At 40.3% G+C, this 27,188-nt stretch overlaps 1 protein-coding gene across 6 annotated transcripts in view; it reads left to right on the top strand.

Annotated features, from left to right (window-relative positions):
• The window catches only part of APP (amyloid beta precursor protein), a 237,348-nt gene that overhangs the window by 74,141 nt on the left and 136,019 nt on the right, over window positions 1-27,188 (top strand). For all 6 annotated transcript variants that reach the window (XM_037065134.1, XM_037065133.1, XM_037065131.1 and 3 more), the window contains exons 4-5: window positions 24,358-24,470; window positions 26,349-26,542. In XM_037065134.1, coding sequence (XP_036921029.1) covers window positions 24,358-24,470; window positions 26,349-26,542 — 307 coding nt within the window. The remainder of the gene's footprint in view (window positions 1-24,357; window positions 24,471-26,348; window positions 26,543-27,188) is intronic.

The following is a 27,188-nucleotide window of genomic DNA, read 5'->3' as shown; positions in this document are numbered from 1 at the left end:
AGTGTGTTTTTCAGAATCACACATTCTTGGACTGATCCCAGTTCTGCTAAATGAAAGTGCCTGCTAGTGGAGCCCAGGAATCTTAGTTTGACCAAATTCTGTCGGTGATTCCCATGTACACTTGACTGTCTAGCCTTGGAGAATTGAGGTCTTGTGTGTCTCCTCGACCTCATACAAGAAAGCAGCTAATGTGAAGCTCCAGCGTTTTGCTGGTTTCTCGGTCTCTGCCTTACAACACTGGCTGCTCTTCCTGTTTGCCACAGCTGGGGAGTTGGACTTGGGGGATTTGCCTCTTCTGCTCACATTAACCTGGAGGAAGCAGTTTGATCACTAAGGTTTATATGTGTGTTTCTCTCACCGATGTCAAATTTTACTTTAACTTTTTATTTTAAAAACTGAGTTGTTTTGTGTGTTATTGTACTCTTTCCCTGTGAAAACACTATCATACTCCATAGTTATTCTGAGCTGGTTGTTAGTCTCTGCCTTGTTGACATGTGTATATGTCCAGGCATTGTAGACATCAGCAGTCTCTGACCTGGTGGCTAGCATCTAGGTGGTTTCTGCAAGTCTATTCAGCAGAAGGATGATAAGGGCATAGAGATCTATGTAAGGAGGAAGTGGACAAACGTGCATTTACATTCTGATGACTGCTTATAAAGACTAAAAGGAATTTTTTTAAGTCCCAGCTGCAAATTTAGAAATCTAAGGATAACTACTGAAGATTCTGGAGTTCTTTATTATAATACTTGGTCAAACATGAATGTGATGAGAGCGTGCTGGTTACTGCTCATGCATGTGCATGATTTCAGACATCAATAGAAAAAAACTCGGCATTAGTGTGAAGATTTCATCTGGTGGATTTACTGCCACTTACAATACAATTGATGAGGAGAGTTGGAAAAGCAAATTCTCAAACATATGATAATTCAGGTGTTTCCTCGTTGTTCATCATTCTTTGCTCCTAAGTAATTTACAAGACCTCTCAAACTATCTTAGTTGTTATACCAAGAGACCATATAATTCAGCACTTGAGCTAAATTACGTGGTCTCTTGGTATAAGTTAGGAAGTAATCAAGCATCAGTTAATGATTTGTTTCTGTTAGTGATTGGTTTCTGTTGGTTCTCACTTGCCCATCTATGAAATATTTCAAATACATTTTCTTTACATGCCAAGCTCACTGGGAAGAGGTAGTAGTAGGTCTTTGGCTGAGAGTCACTGCTTATGACACTTGGTATGACACACCGCAGTTTGTTTCAGAATGCACACATATCATTTTGCTTAGAACTTGCTGCTCCACAGTTCTGTTCAGAGCTGTTAGAATTGACTAAGAAGTGCAATCCATGTGAAGACTGTATCTAAGTCACTACTCCGTGCCACTCAGTGTGGCAGACGGGTACCTCCCCACCTTGGAAAAGCTCTACTCCATGACAAGAGTCAATTGAAACTCAAGGGAGGGAAACCGAAAAGAAACAAATGTTTAAAAAGTCTTCAGATGGAAATACGAAGTCAGAAGATTTTATGGTGATGCTGTGATTAACTGTCGGAACAATTTGTTTTTATCACCATACTCTGTGTTAGGCACAATCTAGGGAAGCCTCATCCTGACTGTTTCCACTCCACAGGCACCAACACTGAGAGTCAGTGAGGACGCTTCTCTTGATGTAACTCACGCAGCCCAGCAGTGGCGGAGTCAGGAGCGGTGCCCAAGATCTTTCCATTCCCTATCCAACGTTCCTGACAGTGTTAACACAGAATTGTTTTAGAGCAAACATCTGCCTGATTTACAAAAACAGATCATAGAGGAAAGACTGTGATATAGAGGCAGTAAATAACACTTTCTCTAAAAACTTACGAAGGAGACCACCGTGACCCTGGAACAGGATACATCCCCACCCCACGATGTTTTCCACTTTCTGGGAGTTATAGACAGCAGCCTGATGTATTACCTGCCGCTGGAACAAAGAATTACTATTTAGTAATAACATAAGTATCCTATAAACGTTCTGGCTGTATCCAACTGCATCCTTTAGACAAAAGAGATTGTTTTACTGACGTTAATTCTCAGAAAGGTGCTACCTAGAAAACAAAGCAAAATTGTCTTTTATATTAAGCTTGAATAGAGAAAGATGTTTGTTCTGTCTGGCATGCACCTTTCCTGCTCTTTTTATCAGATGCGGGATCTGGTGTTGTGCTGGGTTGTTTTTCTCTGATCCATGTACTTGCCCAGGGCATACTTGCTGTAGGTACCTCGCATTCCTTGTCTAGATGGAGAAAGTGTATTGGGTTGCTGTGGCCATTTTCTCCCCTTTGGAGCGAGTGATTTCCCTTGAGAGTGACTTGGCTTTCTCATTTTACCCCTTGCTTTGGATTGTGCCTCTGAACCCCGAGGATAAGATCTGTCTTAATCATAGTAACATTTTATTATTTGTCTCATGGGATTCAAGCACATCATTACCATTACTCAAGGATAATTTTTTTGGCAAAGCTTTCAACCCTTTTCCATTTGAACGACTACTCTCCGCTGTGTGTTAGGTCCTCTTTTGAAATCGATGCCCTTCTGCACTTGTTTCTGTCCAGTGTGGGCAAGGTGCACTGCATTCGCTAAATTGCTGTTGATGAATGTGAGCAGAGTCAGGTTCATAAATTAATGCAAAGGAATTAGAAGGTAAAGAATTACAACTTTAACTGTCACTCTACTTCATTTTATATTTAAGGCTTTCTGCACATGCAAGTAGTAATGACCAGGAAGCTGTTCAAATATGGTCAGATGAAAAATTGAAGGTATTCAACTCATCTTAATTTTGAATTATTACTGTTTTAATAAAAGTTGAGACAAGCCGCTTTGTGTTTTGGGCTGCTTTTGGGTGGATTAGCTACAGCTATCTTCTTTTCTGTGAAAAGGGTATATTCAGATATTCTGACAGATACTGTACCAGAGTAGTTTTTTTTAATTTATTTGTGCTACTGCTCAGCATTTCTCTTAAGATGCATCATACAGACAACAGTATTCAAGAGTGTTGCATATGACTTCACCTAACCTTAAGACTGTGGATGGGGATGGGAGAACGTTTTTATTGTAGACTTCAGTGATTCTGTCCATGCGCACATGCGCTAGCACAGTGATGCAGGGTGTTAGGGAGTTGCTGCCTGGGGCTCCTCCGGTCTTCACTGACTGCTGAGCTCTGCAGATTCGATCCCTGTGAAGTCTTGGGAGGTGCACATGCCAGGGTTTGTACATACGTACTGTGGGGGTGATGCTGCATGAGCCTGGCCTCTGCACGCCAGAGGGACATAAATTCCTGTCTGTTGTATGTTTTTTAAGAACTGTCTGTGTCATGCACTCCTAGTGAATGACCAGAATGACTGGACATGTCTTCACCAGGGAAGGCTAATCACTGTCCCAGGAGAGAGAGCAGACTCCTCTTTACGTGGGCCGCCACATGGGACCTTTGAGCGTTCACTTCAAGTTAGTCGTACTTCAAAAGCAGTTTATGGAGTGTGATTCTCAACTATACAAAAGAAAATACACATGGAAAAGAAATCTTCATGTGGTTTGTCTCTAAAGAGTGGAATTACAGGTGATTTTTATTTTAAGAATTTTCTATTGATTTCCAAAATAATTGAGTAGCTTTTATGATCAGAAAAACATGGACTATTTAATCAGTACGTAAAATTTTGCATCTATCATCAGATGGTAGTTTTAAAAAAGGTCCACCCTCTTGAAAGGGCACACAGAATGATTGTGTTTAGCTCCTGGTAGTTGCACCTTAAGCGCTTTATACAGTGGGAATAACTTCTTATGAGAAAACATTTCTAGCCCTGGCTGGTGTAGCTCAGTGGATTGAGCGCGGGCCTGCGAACCATACGACCGCGGTTCAATTCCCAGTCAGGGCACATGCCTGGGTTGCAGGCCAGTTCCCGGCAGGGAACTCACGAGAGGCAACCATACATTGATATTCTCTCCTTCTCTCCTTCCCTTCCCCTCTAAAGATAAATAAAATCTTAAAAAACCCTTAAAAAGAATTATATTAATAAAAAAAGAAAACATTTCTGAAAACAGTATGCTGCCTAGTCAAAAGAACCATCTGCATTGTTACGGTCAACCGGATTTAAGCAGCATTGATCATTGCTGTTTTTTCAGAAAGATCCTTGATCTTGCTTAATTTTTTCTTTTCAAAATTTGCATCTGGAAGCTGCATCTGTCTCAAGGAGGACTGAAGAATGGGGAGAAATTGCATTTGTCTTACAGATTCCTCCCGGGTGGGGAAGGACTGAGGAGGTAAAGCCCCTTCCTATTTGGTTAAGCAGGAATACCTGTAGAAAGTGATTTTTTTTCTAGGTAGCTCATCCTCCAAAACCAGTGATTAAACCTCTCTTCTCCCTCTCCGGGTCCCCTATTGGCCCCCAAATAATTGGCTCCAGCTTGATTCGCTTTGTAAAGTTGAAAAGATTGTTTTTTTAGTAAATCGAACTTAGGAGAGAAAATGTAGTGATTTTCATTGGCTCCACCTCCAATTTAGTTTTATCTTCTCATTTTTAACCGTTGTACCTGTTAGTATGCAAGCCTTCTTGCTGGGACTTTTAACAAGGTATGCTTTGTCTGGGGTAAGAATTGTAATAGTGTGAACGATGTACTGAGTTAAATCTTTAATTTAGTTTTTGTTTCTCAACTGGAGATGTCCTCTAGAGTCATTAAGGAGCATGGGTCATTAATTTTTGAAAATTTGCTCTTATGCCCTGTGGGTGTACTCTGTTGTCACTGTTTTATTAAAACACAAAATTCATCTGTGCAGGTCCCGGATAATAGGCATTAGAGAAAGAAACCTCAGTGTATTTGCCATGATCTCGTTCCACCCCTCAGCGATGCACTGCAAAGTGAATGGTGATGTTCATGGACACCTCATTTGTGGAACTTGCTGAGCATTGCAGTGGTGTACGTAAAATAAATCTCTCTGAATACGAATGTGATACATGTTCATTATAGGAAGTTTAGGAAATGAAACCACTACCCAGATAGAACAGCCAGAATCATTTGGTGTCCTTGTAGTGTATATTCTTTTGCACATATACTTTGCTTTTATTATTTTTAACATTATGTAATTCTTATTTCCTGATTTATGACCTATTTTTTCACTTAACATTTTTATAATACTTTATTCATGAAATGGAATATTCTTGGAAAGCATACATTTTAAACTAGCACCACAGCAGACACTACAATGTGTTTATTCCTTAGTTTTGGTTATTTACGTCATTTTCTCTGTGATGTTGTGGTGATTTGTTATTGTGGGGGCTAAAAAAAATAAGACTTTTCTTCCTCCCTCCCAAGTTCTTCTGGGTGGGCTAAAAATCAAATGAACAGAGACAAAAGGAGAAAATCAAATTTTAATTCATGGGAGTGGGGAATTCACATAAACATGGAAATCCAAAGAGAATGAGATAAATTTGATGTGCTTGTCATTTTGGACAAAGGAGAAGAGGAGGGGATTAGGGCTCTGAGATTTCCAAGTGAGAATGGGTGATTCGCAGGTAGGGGGAAAAGCGGATCACACAGGGCAGGTCAACGTCTGCTGGGCCATCCGGCAACAGTGTGACCAGGGTGAATCTGGTACACAGGCTCCTTTTCAGGCCCTCGCTCACCATGCCCAGTTCCTCTTAGGGAGCGAAGGCAAACATCCTAATATTTCTTTCCTGGGGTGGGTCTTTCCCTCCTGAATCTCGTAGGTGGGAAAGGAGAAGGGTGACAGGTTCCTTCTGAGATTTTTCTTAATAGCCAGCTTAAAAAAATTAGTATCCCAAAAGACAAAATTTTATAGATCATTATAAATGGTTTATAAATGATGCTATGGCAAACATCATTTTTTATACTCAATCATTAGCTAAATGTCTTGCGAATCTTCTAGTTGCCTTAATACCATAAATGTACTAGTTCCTTACATCTGAAAACTAATTGTTAATATATACTGAGTTTAAAGATACTCTTACATTTAGTTATGTTTTTTAAATTAATGAGTAAAAAAACTGATCATTTCTATTATTGGTTAGTCATAGAGGGACTATTTAAAATAATTTTTCTCCAAATTTCCATGTTGGGAAACACTCTGTTGACTATTTACAGAGAAATAAATCCTACAAAAGTGATTAGTGATTTGTACACTCATTGTATAAGCATTCACTGACCTATGTGTACGGCCAGGAAGATGGGTGCACCTGCCCCTTCTCTGTCAGAGGTCCAGTGGGGCAGTGGGGCAGGCGGGGTTCTGGCCGAGGACTTGACGGCAGGCTTAGCACAAAGCGGCGTCTGAGTGCAGATTTCAAGGACAGGGGCAAGAATTGGGACTATCAGAGTTTAGGTGTTTAAGGGGTAAAGGATGCTAGATCGAGGTGGGACCTTAAAGGGCGTGTTTGAGTGAAACGTGGTTCCTTGTCTTCGGGAAGAAGAGGTAATTGGTCATGATAGGGTAGCCGCTTTTCAGAAGCGCTGCTGCTTCAGTTTATAATAGATAGCACTGTGTTTTATTATCTTTAATTTAACTTCCTATCTAAAGACTTATTTTCAGGCTGGTACTAAGCATGTACTTCTTTCATATATACCCATGGCACTTTTGCTTTTTTGGCAACTGAGGTTAGAATTTTTGAGAGTGAGTCTTTTTTAAAAAAAACAACTATTAATTAAATCATTAAAAAGCGGTGAATAGGAACTCAGGCATCACCTGCTGCTCTGGTTATTCATGCTTTGCCATTTTTATATGAAATATCAGCACTGCTTGGGTTGAAGTACTGGTTATGTGTGTGTGTTTTCTCCGAGACTAGAATATGAACATCAAAAATTGAGATTATTATACGCTATCCCTACAAGGGAGTTATGACCCGCATATTTACAGTTATCTCAACTCATGAAAAGCGTATTTTGAGTTTCGTTTCCCTTACATGTTCCTTTTAGATTGCATATATATGTATGTTTATACATGCATACATATACACATACGTATGTATGTACACACACACACACACAAGCAGACACTGGCATCCAAGAAGTAAAAAAAGCCACATATAACTTAAATTGTGCATAGTCACACTGTCATCTACTTTACCAACAAAAGATAAAAATGCCTTTTGGTTTAATAACACATTAGCTGAATGCAATGGATATACACTATTTTGGTTTTTAATCTCATTCTCTAAATATTTGCAGTCAGTACTGTCACAGCAGACCCGCGATGGTCAGAAACGCTGGCTTCTTGGTGCCAGCTGGTAAACAGCTGCTCTCTGGTTGTATCTGCATAATTCAGTCTTGGAAATCATGAGCTTGCTGTTTTAACATGAATTTGCTATGAAGGACCATGGCACTTCCAGATAACCTCAAGCTGTGTCTTTTGTCATGAACTTTTCTCTCTTTTCCCGATGTAAATGATTGTAAGTGATTATTGTGGGCCTTCAGGCAATCTGACATCCTCAAAGTTCTGAGAGTTCATTGCGGCGACTTCTGGACCCTTTGTCAGGCGGCGTGTGGCTTTGCTGTCATCCCCTACCCCCAGCAGAGAAAGGAAGCTGCTTTTCCTTTGTGTCTTTAGAACGGAGCATTTCCCCAAGCAAGTAACACACTTGAGATCCTGTTTTGATTTTGTTGCAGTCTAATAAGTAAGTAATTTTCCAGAGGGCCATCATACAAATACAGTTTGTGTATAATGAAAGTTGTGCAAGATTTGGAGGGATTTAGGGCTTCACGTTTCCTGCCCCATAAATAATTACAAGCAAAGAATATAAAACGTGAGGGAAAAACTCCAAGCAGTACAGACAGTTACTATTATGGTTCTTGGGGCAGGAAAGTGGCTACAACCTCTTATAAAAAATGGAATTCACTGACTTAACTTAGGCTCTTGCCATGAGACTCTAATGTTCATTATATTTTAATTATGAACTACATTTTTTTAAGTTATGTAAATAATATGTAAAATATGTGAGGTATAAACTGAATGCCATCACAAATTATAGGGAATTTTTGACATATTTCTTTCCTAAGAAAGAAAGAAATATTTTTGTGGACTAAAATATTTTCAGTTTTAATGCAATCGAGGTATAGCATGTCCTTATAGCTTCAAATAATACTTATGAAAGTATAACTATTTATTTTAAAGGGAAGAATTCATTGTATCAGGAATACTTGAAGTGAAATTAGGGAAACTAACTTCTCTCAAGTATTTTAATACAACTTAAAAAAGCAATTTGATGATTATCCTCTGTGAAAGAACCGACTGGAATGCACTGAGGAAGAGAGTGTGCCCATGGAAGCCTCGTGACTGTAAGAAGTGACAGAGAGATGACAATAAATCTATACCCGAGTTAAGATGTATTTCAATTTCAGGATCCAAGTATGTTATGAAATGCTTGAGGTTAGTGCTTGACGCAGAATGCTCTCGGTATTTGTTTTACTGTAGAGTTTAGGGATAAATTCTGGGTTTTTTTCTTTCTTATCACAGCAATCACTGAGTGGCTTCATTAAACTTTGCCTCTCCTTCAGTTCCCTTGATAAATGTCAGCTCCTGCTTGTGACATGTCCCAGGAGTCTCCCCCCGCCTCCCCCCATGATGGTAAAGGGAAGTCCAGAGGCAGCAGCTGTGTCTCAGTCTGGAGAGCAGCCAAGCCAGATTGCAGGGGGATGGGGGAGGCTGGGGGCGGGGGACGGTCCCCAGGAAAAAGCCTGATCTAATGGACTGGCCTGCCCTGAGAGAGGCTTTGGGTTCTGTTGTGGAGTCCGGGAAAGTGGCGGGACTGACGGCTGCGTCACAAATGAGAAACGTTTTGAAATGGGGCAAGGATTAATTTGAGAAAAAGAAACACTAAAAATTTTTTTAAAAATTACCAAAAGTTGTAAGATTAAAAAAGAGAAGACATCATATATTGGATAGTCACCATAGTCATGATGCCAATACTATGTATGGAGACCACTGGATGGATGGTGGGGAGGAGAGGGGAGAAATGGGATGGGAGATTTCGCTTTCCACAGTGGGGAGACTTTGAAGTGGACAAGTCAGAGATAGCTATTTAAATGCAGAGTTTAGAAATATGGGGATAGATAGCACCAGAGACAATTAATAAGATGGCAATGGAGGATTTTTATGACCTCTTCTTGCTACAGAGAAATTTATCAAGTAGGTCTGTGGTGGAATAAGTTGAATATAAGGGTTCCAGGAATGTTTTTAATATGAAAATTTTCTTTTAAAATTAAACATTGGGTTTGGCTGGGGCGGGGGGCAGTGGAGGGAAAATGCAGACAACTGTACTTGAACAACAATAAAATATTTTTAAAAGAAAAATATTTGGGAAAATATTCTAAAATTGGTGATCAAAGGCAGGAAAAGGTAGCATTATTTTAGAATCACATCCTTATTTTTCTTACATTTTTATGTAAGAACGTAATGATTGCGAATTGGAACGTAATGATTAGTTTCTATACTAATTTCAACGGAGTTATCACCAGGACCTCCATATTATCCAGGCCCCTGGGAGTTGGCCGGGTCAGGTGCATGTTAATGAAGTCCCATTCTAGTCAATATAGAAAAGAATTTCCTATCATCGTCACTGCCCCAAAGCTTTCTTGCCTTTCATTTATAGCCTTAACTTGGCTACATTAGGTTCTATTTCTCTCTCTCTCTTTCATTTATCATAAAAGTTATGACAGATAATCAGTGTTTGAGTTGATACTTGACAATACTCATTTGAAATAATTAATATGGGATATTTTGATTTATACTAATAAAAGTATATATTTGGCCATTCAGCTTCCCCAAACCATTGGAATTTTCTAAGTGTTGAGACTGATAAAGGTGTCTGTTATTAAGTTAATGGGGTGGCTTTTGGAAAGCACCTAAGGATGGGGCACATCATCAATGGTGCTAAACCCTCTCGGGATTATAAGGTTGGAACTTTCAGTTTTACTCTCCAACCTCCAAGGACAGGAGAAGGTCTTGAGACTGAATCAGTACCAATGGTCAATGATTTAATCTGTCATGCCTGTGGAATAAAGCCTCCATAAAAGCCCAAAAGGTTGAGTTTAGAAAAAAAATAGTTGCAAGCCAAATTGCTATTAAAGAGATGTCTTTATTTTGCTGTTTGACTTTGAGTTCAGTAAAGCTCAACTGTGATGTCAGAGAGCTGAACTGTTTCTGGATTATATGCCAACTGTACAAGATACTTGCTTTTCCTTGGGTAGAATGTATGATCACGTAGAATACAGAAGTTACCTTTCTCTGTATTCTACAGAATTCAAGGCAGAGTTTCACTATTTTCGATGCGGAGGTTCGTCGATTTGGTCATTGTTTCTCTACAACATGCTTATCTTCTCGAATAATTTAGTGGCAGGTGTTTGTTATGGGAACCAGAGTCAACAGGATTGAAACCAGACTCCTCCTCCCCAGAAGTACCCCACACACACACACACACAAATCCTAATTAATAAAGCACTTTATCATCAGTTGGCATGAAATTTTTGCATCAGCTGTGGGAATCTGTAAGAACAGGAGTCAGGGAGACAGTAATGTGAGCTGGAGCAAACAGTAGAAGCTTCTGGAAGAGAGTGAAGCATGATATGGATTCTAAGACATATGTAGAGAAAATGAAACGATATGAATTAGAAAATGTGTATGGGGAGTTCCGGGGACAGTGGTTTGTGTTGGTACTGTTGGAAAATTAAAATAGAACCAAGGTGGTTCATTAGTTACATTTGGAATCTTATCAAATTCACATTTTTATTTGAAAAGACATTACATTCACTGGGTTATTTCTTTTATGTGGTGTCCAGAAAAATAGCTGAACATTCAACATGCTTTTGTTTATCTTGCACATGTCATGAACACGCTGATACACACATACCTCTTTAAGATACACACATACCTGCTTTCTTAGTCCTTGTTACAGTGTATGTTCTATGCCTCAGGATAAATTCTTTCATTATTTCTGTTCTTTTAATAGATAACACAGTGGAATTAGTGAAAACACTGCTTATACTCTGGAGTAACATTTTCATAAAGCGTAGTGACCTGGCTGTGTAGCTCCTCAGCATCTTTTAACTTCAGTGGCAAACCCATAAGATGGTAACAGGTGGGGAGAAGGGTTTACAGTGAGAGGGTTTTGAGGGCCTGATGAGAGGAAAGAATAATCGGAGACCGTGGGGGTGGGGGGATAAACAGTATGTGGTACTGAGCACTAGAAGGCATTCTGGTGGTGCTGGTCAATGTGGAAATAATTGCTTTTGTGTTTGAAATGGAAGTGCTATAAAAATTGGGACTTCCGTTTTATTCACTGAAATATCCCCCAAGCTTTGAGCCTGTTGTGGCACAGAGTAGGTATTTTATAAGTGCACATCAAGTGAATGAGTGGAGGCCTTAGCTTGAACTCTTATCTGTAGGCAATAGGGTCTAACCTAGCCTACATGTGTCTAGCTGAGAGCCAGTATACACACCAGTGGCATCTGTGTTTAGAGATAAAAAGTGTCCTTAGATAGTTATGATAGTTTCATTATCCTTGGATTTTAATTCTAATGATAAAGGATTGTTTTAACAAACCCATTTTAAAATATTATTTGTAGTGGTAATGGAGTTTATAAGATTCTTTCAGGTTCATATGTTTTACCTTAAGAGTTAGAGTGATATTTCTGCATGCTGTTTATTCCTATATTTGAATGTCTTTATTAAATGAGGTGAAGGTGATGTTTAGTATATGCTTGATGAGTAGATTTGAAGCACTCCCCTTCCAGAGGCTTAAATCTTTTCATGGTGTTAAATTTTGGGACAATCCTATTCATTCATTCATTCATTCATTGCGCACATTTTCAAGAATGTTACCCAGCTAGAGTTCCCTAAATCTGCCCCTTCAGTGTTATCTACTTTACCAGAATGTGGTACAGCCTTGCTTTGTCCTTAAAGGTTTGGCTGTCACTGAAGATCCCCTCTTTGTTGTGTGACATCTGTGTAGGCTCAGCGTTGCTGGATTTCAGTGAGGTCATGTGACTCCTTCCTCTTTATTGGACACTTAGACTTAATTGCCAGTGAAAGCCTTAGGGTCTTCTAAATTCTCTAAGCCCATTTTATATGATAGGCTCATGCCAAGACTTTATCCTATGTTTTGCCATTTAAATAATTTGAATTTATTTTTCCCCTCACCTTTGTTCTCATTGAAAGATTTTCAGCAGAATTCTGAGTTGAGTCTGAATTCATGGGTACCAATGCCCATATTTTTTTTTCAGTACGTACTATGTCCTCATTGTATCCGATCTTTGACTTCATAAAGACCTTTGGTCTGTAGACCCTTTATTTCATATATCAGTAACTATTAGCCAACTCGTACTTCCCTGTTCATGGAGACCCAAGGCCCTTGTATAAGTCACCTGACCTTATTATCCATGTCTTCAACTTCCACTGCTGCTCCCCCCACTCACAGCTGCGCCTCTTGGTGTAGTGGTTGGCAGTCCGCCTTCTCTGTTTTCTCTCTCTCACCTCCAACTCTCTGTATCAGCTGTTATCAGGTGTCCATCTATCTCTTCAGCTCCAGGGAATGAGCCCTGCGCTGCCCTTCAGGCTGTCAGATCCCCGGGATCCCTGCTTACCTTCTTGGTGGGGTCTAAGCCTGCCCATCACTGCCTCCTCCCCACGCCATGATTATGCCGCCGCTTCTGTTTTTCTCTCTGCTGACTCTCACTTTCTTTCTTTGGCTCCTTTTTTTTAAACCCACTCAAGAAATCCTCAATATTGGTGTTTGGTAGACATCCCGTTTTCTCAAAATAGTCATACTCCTGGGAAATCTCATGGGTGCAATGGTTTCCCAAGAGCCTGGCTTGATGGTTCCTGCGTCATTCTCTTCAGGCAAGGCCTCCAGGTATTTACGGGTCATGAGACTCAATGTGACTCCCAGAGTATTGATAGTTAACCGCAGCTTTGAAGGGTAAGAGCCTGCGAAGTAGGCTAATAATGCACGGGGTTGGCTCCTAGCTCACATGAGCATTTCATCTCACATGTGTGCCAGTCTTCTTATCAATAAGTGGTACATTTTAACGACACGTGAGCAAGGGATAGGTCTATTCCCTTTTCCTCTGTTGGTTTATTGTAGCATTTGTGGTAAGAATCAGTTTTAGGCAAAGGATAAGATTTTTTTCAGCTTTTATTAAGGTTTCCTGGGCCTTTGACTTCTGTGCATGAGAATTAATTGGATTTAAATGAGCTCAGTGGAGAAACCCGGCTATTGGTGCAGACGTACACCACGTACTGGGAGACGCCATAATCCGGGCTTTGTTGTTTTGCTTCGCTTTTCCTGCCGGTTAAGGAGAACTCGTATGCAAGAGTAACGTGAATCAAGCGTAAATCCCTAGGAGGTATTCATGTCTGCATTTCCACCATTTTTACAGAAATGAGGATAAGCAAAGTAAGCATATCCTCTCTTAAAATTTGACATTAAAAAGCACGTTTATGCTTTTTTAAGTATAAGATGTCTTGCAAAACGTATGTTTTTACGTAGACAGGATCTCAGTGCTAGGATTAGCATCTTATAGGATTAGCATTTTACAATGTAGCATCTATAACTAGCAGGAGATTTATGCCTGGGAAGAAGCAAATTAAATCACCTGAAAACAGAACATCAAAAACCATCCTAATGTAGGAGAGTCAGTGAAACATGCTTAAATGAGTAAAGAATAGTCAGATAAGATGGCCTTCGCGTGTTCTCAGATGTTCCAGAAGACACACAGTTGTTCAAGTCGGTGAGTGTCCGTTTGCACTCGGGAACTGTTATCAGAGATGGACTTATCTGGTATGATAGCTGGCTTTTCCAATCATCAGCTCTGTTTGCCCAACAAGGTGGTCCCATATATATGGTCTTAAAAGACACATTTTTCTAAGGACCTATATAAATAGGCCCTGTTACAGAAGTTTAAAAGGGAAGGCTTCAAGAGACCCAGACAGTTTGAACATCAACCAAAAATGAAACATCTGGATTATTGTGTAATGGCATGAGTGTGAAGGATGTCAGGTCAAGAGAGGGAACTGACCTCAGACTTCTTTTAACTGGAAGTAAAGCAGACATGCCTTCTTCCCCGGGTGACCTGAAGGTAAACACCTCATCAGACCGTTAAATGGGTCAACTTCAGCTTACACAATGGAGGTCTCATGACCTGTTAGCCTGATTGCATTATTAGAAGGCCTGGTTTTGGCCAGAAAATCACTTGCACTTTTATTTAGAAGATTCTAATAGACACGCTTACCAAAAATCAGAAGTCTTTCCTTAGTATTTCCCCTAAACCACAACATTTCCGGATCAAAACCTCTGAGACACTAAGTCTCATTTTTTTCTCTCATCTATATTTAACTCATCTTTATAATTTTGAGTGGAAGACTGAACCTGTATTATTTGGAATGAGAGCTATTCTAGAGTACTGCCTGTGATTATAAGCTTCAATCACACAACATTTCCTCATTTATAAATGTTAAATCTGAAATGAGAGATTTCCTTCTTCCAACACTTTCTTTGTGCTGTCTGTTTGCCACAAGGCTGTACTTTGAAAAACAAGGGAAGGTTTAGTTTGATTTAAAGCCTCAGCTTCTGCATGCCTGGAATGCTTGCCCTTCAAGCTTTTTGCTCCCTGGAGTGGTCAAGTGAAGGTGGAGTTTTCAGCAACTCTGGATTGTTGACCCAGAAGATGCTTAGGTAATGGAATGGGCTTTGGCAGAGTTCCATGGCTTTTCTGGGTAAGGAGGGGCAGGAGAGGAGGGCGGGGCTGATGTATTCAGAGGGCTGGAACTAGTCTGAGGTTGTCTGAAGCCTGAAGGCACCTTCTGTGGACACCTTTGCTTTATTCCTTCTGAGAATTTTAGACTCTAGCATCCATAAATCTGCTGTGGCTCGGAGCGACACATTTAAATGATTCTGCATCTAAACAAGCACATTCACTCGTTGCCTGGTGTGTAAAATTTGAATGACACCTGTGCTTTGCTAGAAAGGAGCAGACGTTTTCATTATAAAATCCAGTGGAGCAGAACAGTAGCAAAGTGAGCATAAATTTTCATTTACATCCATGATTGAAGATGCAGTGATAGAAGAAGACGACTGGGCTCCAGAGTAGCTGTGTTCTGTTCTAATGTGTGACATGGGGGACTTTGTCAATGCAGAAATCGTTTTTAATGTCTGTTGAGGAAGGAAGGCTCTGATTGATAATCTCAAATTGTGCAAATTTTTACTAGACCTTAGATTTTCTTGGGGTTTGTTCCAAGTTATCCTTGAGCGGATTTCCAGTACCCCCTTTATTATCAAGTCCATTATTTGTTTGTTATACTGTGGGCTTTCTGTTCCATTACTGCAGAGGTCCACGGTAATTTCTCAGCTTTTGCTTGTGAGAATTAGCTGGTGCAGACAGCAACTCAGTTGGGCCAGACCAAGAAGCCATCATGAGACACTGGATTAGAGAAGTGGAATCGGAATTTTCCAGGGGAGAGTTTTCTGCCACATAGTTTGTGAGGTACCTTTTGGTGGCCTTAATGTAACTTCCTGCCCCAAATCTCCTTCATTAGAAGTCCAGAGATTCAATTATTTCAGCTCTCTCAGGAGTGATAACCCCTGGCTAATTGATTTACACTAATGAAACTAACCCTTGTTTACAAGTCTGAGTGGCAATTTCTAAGTCCACAGTAGAGTGGAGACAGGGAGAGGGTCTAACCTGGCTGGGGTCCATCCCCATCAAAAAGATTGCATGATTTTTGAGAGACAACTCAAAGTGGAGCTGCGTCATTTCTGAAACATTTTCATTGAAGAACTTAATGAATCATGTATATTTATTATATTTTTTTATTCTATTGGACACTCTGTCACTCTTCCTTGGGTAGTGTCACAGGTACAATGATAGACCTCTAATTTTTTCCCATATTTTCTTTTTTTAAAGATTTTATTTATTTATCTTTAGAGGGGAAGGGAAGGAGAGAGGGAGAGAAATATCAATGTATGGTTGCCTCTCATGAGTCCCTTGCTGGGAACTGGCCTGCAACCCAGGCATGTGCCCTGACTGGGAATCGAACCACGATTGTGTGGTTCACAGGCCCGCACTCAATCCACTGAGCCACACCAGCCAGGGCTAATTCTTCTTGTTTTTCTGAGATTTTAGTTGGAGAAACCCTTGAAATATAGAACATTTATCACTCTGATCATTCAGAGATAATCTCATCATCTCCGAAATTTAGATAGACTTGAACTCAAGTCCAGGCTCTCTCCAGGAGTACCCAGGGGGACACTTCATAGGCTCCCAGGAGCACAGCGTGGCTGCTGGGCATTAGGAGAGAAGTTGGCTGGAACAACCGAGTCTGGACACCATGAACAGGGGTGGTGGTGGCTGGTTATAAGCACTGGTTATGTGTGTACTAAGGGTCCTGCGCTAGACGGGCAGGAAGTTGGAATGCGGTCAGTGAAACCTCCTCTGTTAAACGTAGCCAGTGATGAAGAGTCCAGGGACATGGGTCAGAATGAGTAGTGGTAGGAGATGAAATAAGGGAGGGGAAAAGTAGAAGGAATAGTTTCTGCTCAGGAAGGGGTTTCCTGGAGTTCAGAATTTTAGAACGTTTCTACGTGTGGCATGATCTGAGGTCTAGCCTCAGGAATATGGATTGTTCCAGTGGAATAGAGGTACAACCTGTGGGGGTAAGGACACGAAGTAGTGGTCCATATTCACTGAGAACACAGAAGCATAGCATAGTGGGAGTAGGGACCTGGGTTTTACATACAAATGGAATTTGTTCAGCGGTGCCACCGTTTGGGTTGGGCTCCCTCAACATGTGGGATATTGATTCTTTTCCTTCTCTTGCTTCTGCATAAGATTGATTATGACCCACGGAGGAACTGCTTATTTTTCTTTGGGTGCATTCCAGAATTTGATGGTCAGTTGGCACTTGATTTTTTAGTCTATTACATTTGCTAAAAAACAATACCTTCGTAAGTGGGTGGCCAACAGAGGAATGGAAATCCACAGTAAGGTCAACACTGAGGGTAGAGTCAGTTAGTAAATCCTTAGGTGTGGGTGATATATCTGAGTGAGAAAAAGTAAGAGCAGAAAGTGGGGTACCGTAGGGTACTCTATCATCAAAATTATTAAAAGATGAGTCAGTGAGAGGGTATGAAGATTTGTTTAAAATAGAAAATGGGAAAACAAGTGCTATGTCTGTTCATGGAAAGTTAGAGGCAAAGGCGGAATTTAAGGCAGAAAATAACACGGTACAGCAGTGAACTTGAGGGCTGATAAGAGACCAAGGCGTTTTTGTTGCTGTTGACCTTGAAAGAAGAGTCGCAGATTGTTGGAGCAGGGCCAGGTGGCAATGGGTTGGAAAGAACAGTCAGGGTTTGAAAATGAAGGTCTACACCTCTTTTGAGAAGTTTATCTGGGAAAGTGCTTCTTCCTGTCTTGATTATAGCCCACCTCACACATGGCTTTCTGAATATGGTGTGTGGAAAAAACGTGCTGTGTATTTTTACCTCTCCATGTAATTTAAGGTTTTGGTAATAACTGGTGGTTCTCTTGCCTCACTGCATCAGCCTGATTGGTATTTTGTTAGCAATTATGTGGCTTTTTAAAAGCCCCATATATAACCCTAATTAATTGCATCTTTAAAATCTGTCAAGCTATGAATTTTTTAGTGAGTCAGAAGGAAAGAAAGTAGTAGGAGAATGCAGCCAGTGAGGATTCTTGTAAAAGGAGAAAATTTAAGATGGTGTCCCTATAATTCTGCCTTTCAGCTTATCTCTCAGAACCTAGAGAACTGAACTCAGCTGAAGATAAGAAGGTTTAGATGTACAGGGGACCTTATTTACATTTCTGCATCTGAACTAATTGCACACTTATAAATACAAATTATAATATGAGCACAGCAGTAAGAGAAATGAGGGAAGAGGGACAATGTGCTGATAGATAGGGTTAATGGTAGTAACATTAAATTCTAGTGATTTCCTTCCCAGTGGTCAAAATGTATGGTATTCTGACAGCATGGAGAACTGTGTATACATTCTTCCCAGTGAATTCAAGCTTACTGTTTATTTCTCTGTTTAGGCCAGTGTCTTTATATTCAAATTCCCCTCCATAGCCTCTACTTGTCCGCATTCTACTCATCACTCCTTGAAAGGTATTCCCGACGTCTGGAATTTGACCCTACACTAGTACAGCCCAGTGGCAGCCACCTGCTAGTTGCATGTGCCCTTGAGACTCACCTGGTGCCGACTCACCTGTGCTGTGAGTGTAAAATGCAGACCAGATACCGAAGAGGTAGTCTGGCGGATGTAGGAAGGGCAGATGTAGCCTGTCTCAGTAATAATTTTTTATATTGACTGAGTGTTGAAATGATAGTATTTAAGATATACTGGTTTAAATAAAGTATATTACTGGAATTAATTTGACCCTTTTTTTTTACTTTTTAATGTGGCTGCTAGAATTTAAAACTACCTAGCCTGCATTTTATTTCTGTTGGATTGTGTTGCCCGGCGCCCCTTGGGTGCAGGGTTATGTCTTGGTCCTTTTGTGTCCTTTGTGGAACTGGGTACAGTGATGTTCGGCAAAACTGAGTGGTAGCAGAGATGATCGCTCAAAGTTAAACCAAACTGTGTCCAGTTTTCGTTTTTATTCTTGCCCCTCGTCCTATTGGAATCTCTGTGGCAAAGAGGTGTTATTAGTCTCTCTTTTTCATATGAGGAAATCACTGCATTTTCCCGACCGTTCACTATGTTGTTTTCTCCTCTCTGGCTTGAAGCCTAGAACTCTTTCTATTGTACCTTATTTTGCGTCTTCTGTGATTAAAGAAACAAAGGATGAAATAGGAGCAACATATGTTGAAAGGTACCCAATGTTTGAGGTGGTGCCCAAGTGACAAATCGATGGGACAGGGCTCATAGGCTTACGGAAGGGAGGCTTGAAAGGACAGACCATAGGAAATGCTTAGGTTGGTCAAGTTCATGAAGACGGACTGGAGTGCTGGCGGCCAGAGGGCTGGGGGAGAGGGAGTTGGGGACTTGTTGTTAATGGGTTTAGAGTTTCAGTTTTACAAGATGAAAAAAGCATGTGGTACAACAATGGGAGTGCACTTACCATGACTGAACTGTGCACTTTAACCAGTGCTTAAGATGATAAATTGTATGTCATGTGTATTTTACCAGGATTAAAAGAAAAAGACAAGCCATCTAAAAAGTGTTTCATAATGCAATAACCTGTAACTTAAAAAAAACACTTTCATCGTAAGATCAGTTGTAATGGATTATCTTGAGTAGACCCTGGCTCCCTGAATGAACAGCTGAATGGAGTCGCTTGGGAGCTCGTTAGGCTGAATCAGTCCCATCCTAGACGTGTCCAATCAGAGACTGCGTTCTAACAAGATCCCCAGGTGATTCCGGTGCAAGTTAAAGCCTCGGAAGCCCTGCTCTAACCATCATTTCTCAAAGTGTGGTCCATGAGCCACCTGATTCGGAATCCCCCTGGGGAGCTCTGTTTTCGGGCCCTCCCAGCACACTGAGATGAGGACCAGATGCTGGGGTCGGACCGAGGTTGGTCTCTAGGCTGATCAAGCATCTCAGGTGACTCTGGAGCATGTTCGAGTTTGAGGAGCCCATGACCTAGCAAGATGGAACAATCACTGTTTTTGTGACTCCATCTTTTAACTGATCTTGGAATTACTACAAAGATGAATAACAAAGAAGGTCCATTATTGATAAAATCAAGAATATGAGTAATGATGGATGCAATAAAAAAAAAGAGCCTAGAATCTAACCAATCTTGAGTTGGGTGGTGAGGAGGCCAAGCTACAGAATTTGTGGAATAGTGAACCCTCTCCAGGAGTGGTCGGCACGACAGTGTCGGCCTCGTTTTATGAGCCATGCAGAAACCCTGTGGGCCTGAGAGCCCTCGTGTGTGAAAGGGAATTGAATTCCGCATCGGTTCTGTTTACATTGCTAAGGCAAGGTTAAACTTGAGAAGCAAAGAATTTCCTTTACTATTAATGTATGTGTGATTATTCTGAAATTCTTGACGTTTTTTAAAGACTTTAAATGCCACATAGCACACATGTGAGAGAGCAAGAGAAGATTTGCCAAGAAAACCTAAAACCAGGTTTTGTCTAGTTGTTATTGACGCCAGGAAGAGAAACCCTGATCGGTAAGATCTTTTTAACCCGAGTTCTTTTCAGCTACGGTAATTTCATGGGCGTTTTTTTTTTGAAGGTCAGGATGTTGATGGAGAATGAAGAGGTATGTCCCTATTACATTGGGCTTTTATGTGGAAGCTTCAAAATATTTTAAAGTAGACTTAACCTTTTTTAAGTTTTAAGATTTGCAAAAGAAAAAAGATGAAGAGGATATTCCAGAGAGTTTTTTATACGCTACCCACCGAGTTTCCCGTTACTCATGTCTTACTTTAATAACGGTTGGTTTGAAAGGAAGGCCACAGAGATAAAGTGCCCTTTTATCATCAATCAAGGGCACATATTATTAGTGTGATACGTCCCTGTTGATGTTGACCTTGGTCACCTGGCTTTGGGGTAGTGCTCGTCAGGTTTCTCCTCTGTAAAGTTACACTTTTTACCCATTGCCTACTGCAGTATCTGGAAGGTGGTCAGTCGTATGCATAGCCCACAGCCCCGGAGTGGAGACGTGAGCTCCACCTCCTCGTGGACAGAGAGTCTACGTAAATTATTTGGAATTCTTCTGCAAAGGAGATTTGTCCCTTTCTCACCAGTCACTCCTTTGGGTTCATGAATATTTATCTTATGCTTCGAGTTTTCATCTGATACTACTTTATGTGTATTATTGCTCAAATTACTATCTATGTGTGTAGCAATGAGTTTATCCGCTAGGATTAAATTATCCAGTGGGTGCCAGATTTTCGAACGTGTGGCATAAACAGGAACATGAATTCTTATTCTGATACTTACGTTATTTTCATTTCTTTTACTCGAATCCTGTTAAGAATTTTTTTAAACAGAAAGATCAAACTAATCAACAGACAGTTTGTTTCAGAAATAAAAATGCGCATGGTTCTGCATGGAAGGGTATATACCATTGGGTTTTTTATATTAAAAAACTATTTTCAGAGCATTTTCGTTTCACAGAAAAATTGAGTGGAAAATACAGAGAGTTCTTATCTATTGCCTGTCATTTAGATTTTTAAGAATAATTCTGTTAGAACTAAAAAAACAAGAAAACAAACCACATTAAGCTAAGTGTGAGGAAAGCTCATTATAATTTTACCACTCTTTAATTCTTTATTATAATTTTAAAACACACTTTTGCATTTTAATTGCTTGAAAATTTTGATGTGTAGCATTCTAGTATGTTTCATCAGTTTCGAAGATACCATAAATCAGACAGGGCTGTAAAACCACAGTCATTCCGAATTTTATTTGAATGTTAGAGTACAAGTTTTCTAGTTTGACATAAATCCTGAGGGCTTATTGAATAACCAGCATTAATCTTTTAAAAAGCAATCTTGTGTTGGGCAGCATATATGCATTGGCTGTGCCCGATATGAGAGATCTGAGAGCGTATTTCAATATTAAATGAAATGTCACTTTGCAAATTAAAAAAATCAAATATCCTTTTATAAATTAATGCAGTATATCTTTTTTTGGTGAACGGTAGATTTCATGGAGACAAACACCTTTCAGTGACTTTGGCTTTGCATTAAAAATAGTCAGTTCTCAGCAGATTGGCCTAAGTAAGGGCCAGTAAAACAAGACAAAGACACAGCTTTTGCCAGGAGACTCTTCCAGCCCGAGGCTGAGAGTATCTGGTATCTGCTTCTGATTTACTCATGCACCAATTCAATAGCCTTGGGCTGGGTATGGCAATCTTTATAGTAATTACTTGTAAAATAGAAAAGTGGCACCTAGTATTTCAAACACGTATAAATATGGCAATATGGTTTGATCGGCCTGAGCTAATCACCCAGGCAGGCATCTTTAGGCCATCCATCAGTCACTTCTTTCTTCTTGTGGCCTGAAAAATTGGGATGCCTCAGGTGTTTGGTGTTCCTGGGTAACAGCTTCAGTTCATTGCCTGTCCTGAGAAACTGTGGGGAGGGTAGGTAGGCTTTGGAGAAGATCATGTTTACTTTCTATTCTTTATCTCATCTAAGTGTTAGGTGTTTTGATTTCTTGCTTTTGGTCTTTTATAGTATTCCATGTAAAAGGAAAGGAAAAAATGTGATACCATTTGCATTATTATGTATCTCCTTAGAATTTTTATCTTAATGTTTATCTCTGGGTCACTGGGTCATCATGTCCTCAGGGTGGGTGTCCTCAGACACATTTCTTGGCCAGGCCTTCTCACCTGGGAGGTGGGGTTTGTGTTATAAGAGGTTCATCACACAGCCATTGTGGAGCTGAGCTGCAGTGATGGGCGTGGGACATCAGCCACCCTCCCCACCCGAAGCACCTGCAGTCCCCGGGGCATCGTGTCTCCTAATTCTCTGTGACTCACCTGAGCCTCATGCCTCATCCATTGTCTTAACGATTTAAGGAGTGATGAAAAGATGAGAGGTTCTTCATCCCTCTGATTTGCTTAGAGTTTTATCTAAGTATTATTTAGAAAGTAAGTACTTAAATATCATGAGACATCTTGTATGTATCAGCTAAACACAGACTAAAGTTTAAAATGCTTTTATGGAAAAAGGGTTTTAAAGAATCCTGTTACATGAAGTAGCTGAAAAAGTTTTGTCTTCTCCTTCATAGGTCCTTTCTCACTTTTTGTTGCATTTCAGAAAATTTTGTGTAGCATCTTATGGAAAAAATAAATAAATTTTTGCCTGTGCTGGTGGGTGAACAGTTCGTATTCTCAGCTTGTGTAGAGTCGCTGGTTGAAATCTGGTCTTGCGGGTCCTGCCTAAAGGATGGCAGTGCCCTGCTCTCATCGTCCCACTCACTAGTCCATTCTCCACTGAATTAAAGTGTTCGTCCAGAAAACAAACTTGAGCATGTTGTTTCTGTTTCTGATATCTTTGGGCCCATGTTGTGTACAAAAAGGTATTCAAACTCTCAGACTCTAAAACATACTTCTCAGTCACATTTCCTTCTGGACTCCCTCTCCTGCTTCCCTTTTGCTCCAGCCACAGTGGACTTCGGCTTCTCCTGCCTCTTCTGCAAACACACTCCGTTCTTTCTTCATTCTCTCTGTGCACAGTAGGTTCCCTCATTTTAAAGTGCTTTTGACTTGCCATCCATTCATCCATCCATTCACCCACCCTCCGACCAGGTCATGTTTTATAGACCTGGGTCAGGGATGAGGAGCAGAATGTTAAACAAGGCAGACACTACTGTCCTTACACCTTGGAATGTCATTCATTCTCCACATGGCATTTTCCTGCTCGTCCATTTAGACTGTGCTTTGGGGTTTGTCCCAGTGTACCCAAGCAGGTTTGTTCACTATGTTAGCCCAGCACTTTCCCTCATTTCTGTTAAAACATTTAACTTCTTCATTCATCAAGATACTTATTGTCTACTGTGTGCAGAATCTATGCAAAAAGTTAGGGATACACTAGTGAACAAGACAAAGAACAATTTAGCTCACAGTGTGCATATTATATTGTAATTATTCAACTTTCACCCTCACATGAATGTGAATTCTTATAGGACTTTGTATGATATCTTTGTATCTGCAGTACCAGTAATGCTCACAGTAGTTTGCATGATACACATTTTCTTTACAAATACAGCAAAAGTTGAAGTAGTTTCTATAATTTAATTGAATTAAACTTCATGTGTGTATATATATGTGTGTGTGGTTACATATATAAACATATACTACACATGTGCATATATAGGTTTTGTTTAGGGAGTAGACAAATGTTAAATATTTTATTTCTTAAAAGATTTTATTTATTTACTTTTGTTCAAGTACAGTTGTCCCTGTTTTCTCTCCACCCCACCCTCAATCCTACCCCCCTTTGGCTTTGTGCATGTATTAGTTACAAATAGATTAAAGTGTCTAAGAAGGAGGGGTGGGCAAGTACTTAGATTGATTCTGCTCTAATGATTGCCTAGGCAATGTCAATTGCAATTGAATGGCTGCTCTTTTGTGATTGACTCTAACCTCAGGGATTCCAATTCATTAAAGACTTAACTTAAAATATGTAGGAAGTATTTTCACCATGAAGGTTGATGTAGCAAAGAACTGGGCTGCTGAGGACACAGGACTCTATATTCTAAGGGTGCCAGTGTCCCTGGGTTGATTACTTCATCATTCAAACACCTGATTAACTTTTCCGACTCCTTCTAGCCCATCTTTTCTTGACACCATCTCTGTGATAAGAAAACTATGGTGCAGACAGAATGACATGAGGCTGTTTTCTTTGCTTGCAGTTGGTGAGTTTGTCAGTGACGCCCTCCTTGTTCCCGACAAGTGCAAATTCCTGCACCAGGAGAGGATGGACGTCTGCGAAACCCACCTGCACTGGCACACCGTCGCCAAAGAGGTACCAGCCCGTGCATTCTTTCCCTTTTAAAGTAACGACATTTTAGAGGGTATTTCGAGGTGACTGCTGTGTTGACGAGTAAGTTCTTTTTTTGTTATTATAAAGAGTATTTGTAAAGAGTCCAAAACAGGGCCTATTTAGATTCGTTATATATCCATTCCATATTTTACAAATGAAAAACTCTAATCTCACATTTTCTAGGGTGTGAAATGCACCTTTTCTTCAAATTATTTTTGTTTAGCTGTTATTTCCTTCATCACATACAAAGTTGTAATGACTTAACAGTTTTTTCTATTGTTCACTGGGGTCTATGGTAATAGAACAGGAAGTAGCTTGTCCAGTGCCAACATGAAAACTAGTGAGCGTTCAGTTCCTGAGTGCAGCTGCCCAGGTCTGTGTTCACCATGCCCTGCTACCACCTTCGTTTTCCCAGAGTGGGTGAGTGCGTGGCATCAGCTTAGCTCTGGCTAACCCCTGCATATGGCAGAACTGATAAGACACGTGATAACTAGCATAAATGTCATTTTTTGATATTATACCCTTCAAAATGTCTTTTCCTTTTGGTACATGATGAAGTTTTTCTAATAAATGTATGCAGGTACAATGTGTTTGTGTGTGTGTGTGTGTGTGTGTGGTGGTATCAGTTCCCTAGAATTAGGCTCCTTAATCCAGTGCGGTGGTTTCAAATAGGGTTGGTCTTGCCCCCATCCCTCCTCAGGACCATGTGTCAGCAGAGGCATTTTCGGTTGTCGCGGTGGGAAGGAGTGCTGCTGCTGTTGGTGGTTAGAGGCCAGAGTCTGCCTAACACTCATCAGTGAACAGGACAGCATCCTCTCCCTTTTCAACTCCTGCTCCCCAAGAATTATCTGGTCCAAAGTTCCAGTAGTCCTGAGCTTGATACACTCTGACCTCCCTCAGTTTAACCACTGGGTCATAGCCTTAAGGCTCTTCAGCAAAAAACACCACTTCAAATGCAGCACTAGTTTTGTTTTTCATAAAATAATGTGTTCTCATTTACTGTAGAGCAAAGTTTTCTTTATATGAAAATATGTTTGGGGACTTGTTGATCTTCAGAAGACAAACCAGATAATTTTAAAGCCCTGCTATCCATCTGATAACCTCATTTTTCACTTCTTGAATTTTCACAAACTTTTTTGTTGCTACGAAACAAAAATTACCCAATTCCTATGAGGTCAAAATGTACTCTAATATTCTCGTTGTTTGCCTACCTGCATGTGTTGAAATGGTAACCTTCCCTCTGTTATCAGCGGATGCCTTCCAAGCTTCATGTTAATCAGCATTTGTGCAAATTTGGCAAATCCCAGGAAAGCAAAAAGACACTGAAGGAGAAGTGTCTAAGTGACCGTATTTTCTGATGTATAGCAAAGAGTTCATTTTTTCTCTCTCCAAGATTGTTATTCTGCAAGTGAGCCGAGTTAGAATTTCTAGACTAAGATTTACGTGAGTGAAACTTTCATCTGTAAGAGGTTGCAGTGAGTTGGGGGGGCAGCCACTTCTTCCTAATGCACTAAGGAAGCCAGAAGGCATTGATTCTCTGGTATCTGTTCACCAGTATAGGCCTCTTCTGTACCTTTTTTCCCTGTTGGCTTCCACTCCTATTGTTTTTTTCCCATTTCTGTAGTATAACAAGTCATTCAATAAGTAATCAAGTTCAAATCGTGAGTACCAAAGTAGCCTGAGCTAAGGAAATTATTGTACAAGGTAAATCCACTCAAAAAGCAAGTGATGCATTTCATTGTTTGAATGACAAAATTGGTTCTTGTGGATGTGTGTGTTGATTATTATTATATTTGGGTTTTCTCGCAAAGAAAGACACTTACCCTCCCGCTCTCACCGTTTCCTCCTTGCCTTGTCTAGACCTGTAGTGAGAAGAGCACCAACTTGCATGACTACGGCATGTTGCTGCCCTGTGGCATTGACAAGTTCCGAGGGGTGGAGTTTGTATGTTGCCCGCTGGCCGAGGAAAGTGACAATATCGACTCAGCAGATGCCGAGGAGGATGACTCGGATGTCTGGTGGGGTGGAGCAGATACAGACTATGCGGATGGAAGGTAAGGTGGCCTTTGTATTCAGGATTTCACAGATGCTAAACCATTAGCATACAGTCTTGTTTCTGGTATCAATGCATCTTTCTGTTTCTCATTAGAAGAGTCTGCCCACTCCCATCAAAGTTTGCTTTTATAGAAGAAAAATCTAAGCATGAAGTCCTGCTATGTCAGGTCTAGTGTTTCATTTTAATACAGTTGATCAGATATCACTGAGTCAATTTTAACTGTTGTAATCTCGAGCATTGGGATCGAAATTTCACTGATACTATGTTACCAGTAGTTCTGCAGAGAATGAAAATCCGAGTGAGAGATGTGATGGTCTGTTTTGACCTGTAATTTAGAAATTTTTTAAAATAGTGTTTTGGCTTTTTTATCAATCATTAGTAGCTAAATCTGAATTTTTGTTAAGAAAGGTTTGGTGTTGTTTTGTGGGGGGGGGGGGTTCTTCTTATGAGGCTTTTTTTTCTTTTTGCCTTTTATTATCCTTTTCTTTGCGAGTGGACACAGAGGCATTTATAAATGTTTCCTAAAGTTCCCTGTCTTTGGTTTCCTGGTTGGTCGGAAACATATTTTCACCCCTTCTTCTTTGGGATCATAATCCCATAACTTAATAGATTCTTACTTTAGATTAAAGGCCAATGTCTACATT

The sequence above is a fragment of the Sturnira hondurensis genome, unplaced genomic scaffold (genome assembly GCF_014824575.4).
Source record: "Sturnira hondurensis isolate 20B ecotype Veracruz unplaced genomic scaffold, ASM1482457v3 Scaffold0015596, whole genome shotgun sequence".
Taxonomy (NCBI): Eukaryota; Metazoa; Chordata; class Mammalia; order Chiroptera; family Phyllostomidae; genus Sturnira; species Sturnira hondurensis.
Note: the sequence above shows the minus strand (reverse complement) of the source record. Positions and strands in the feature narration are given on the sequence as shown.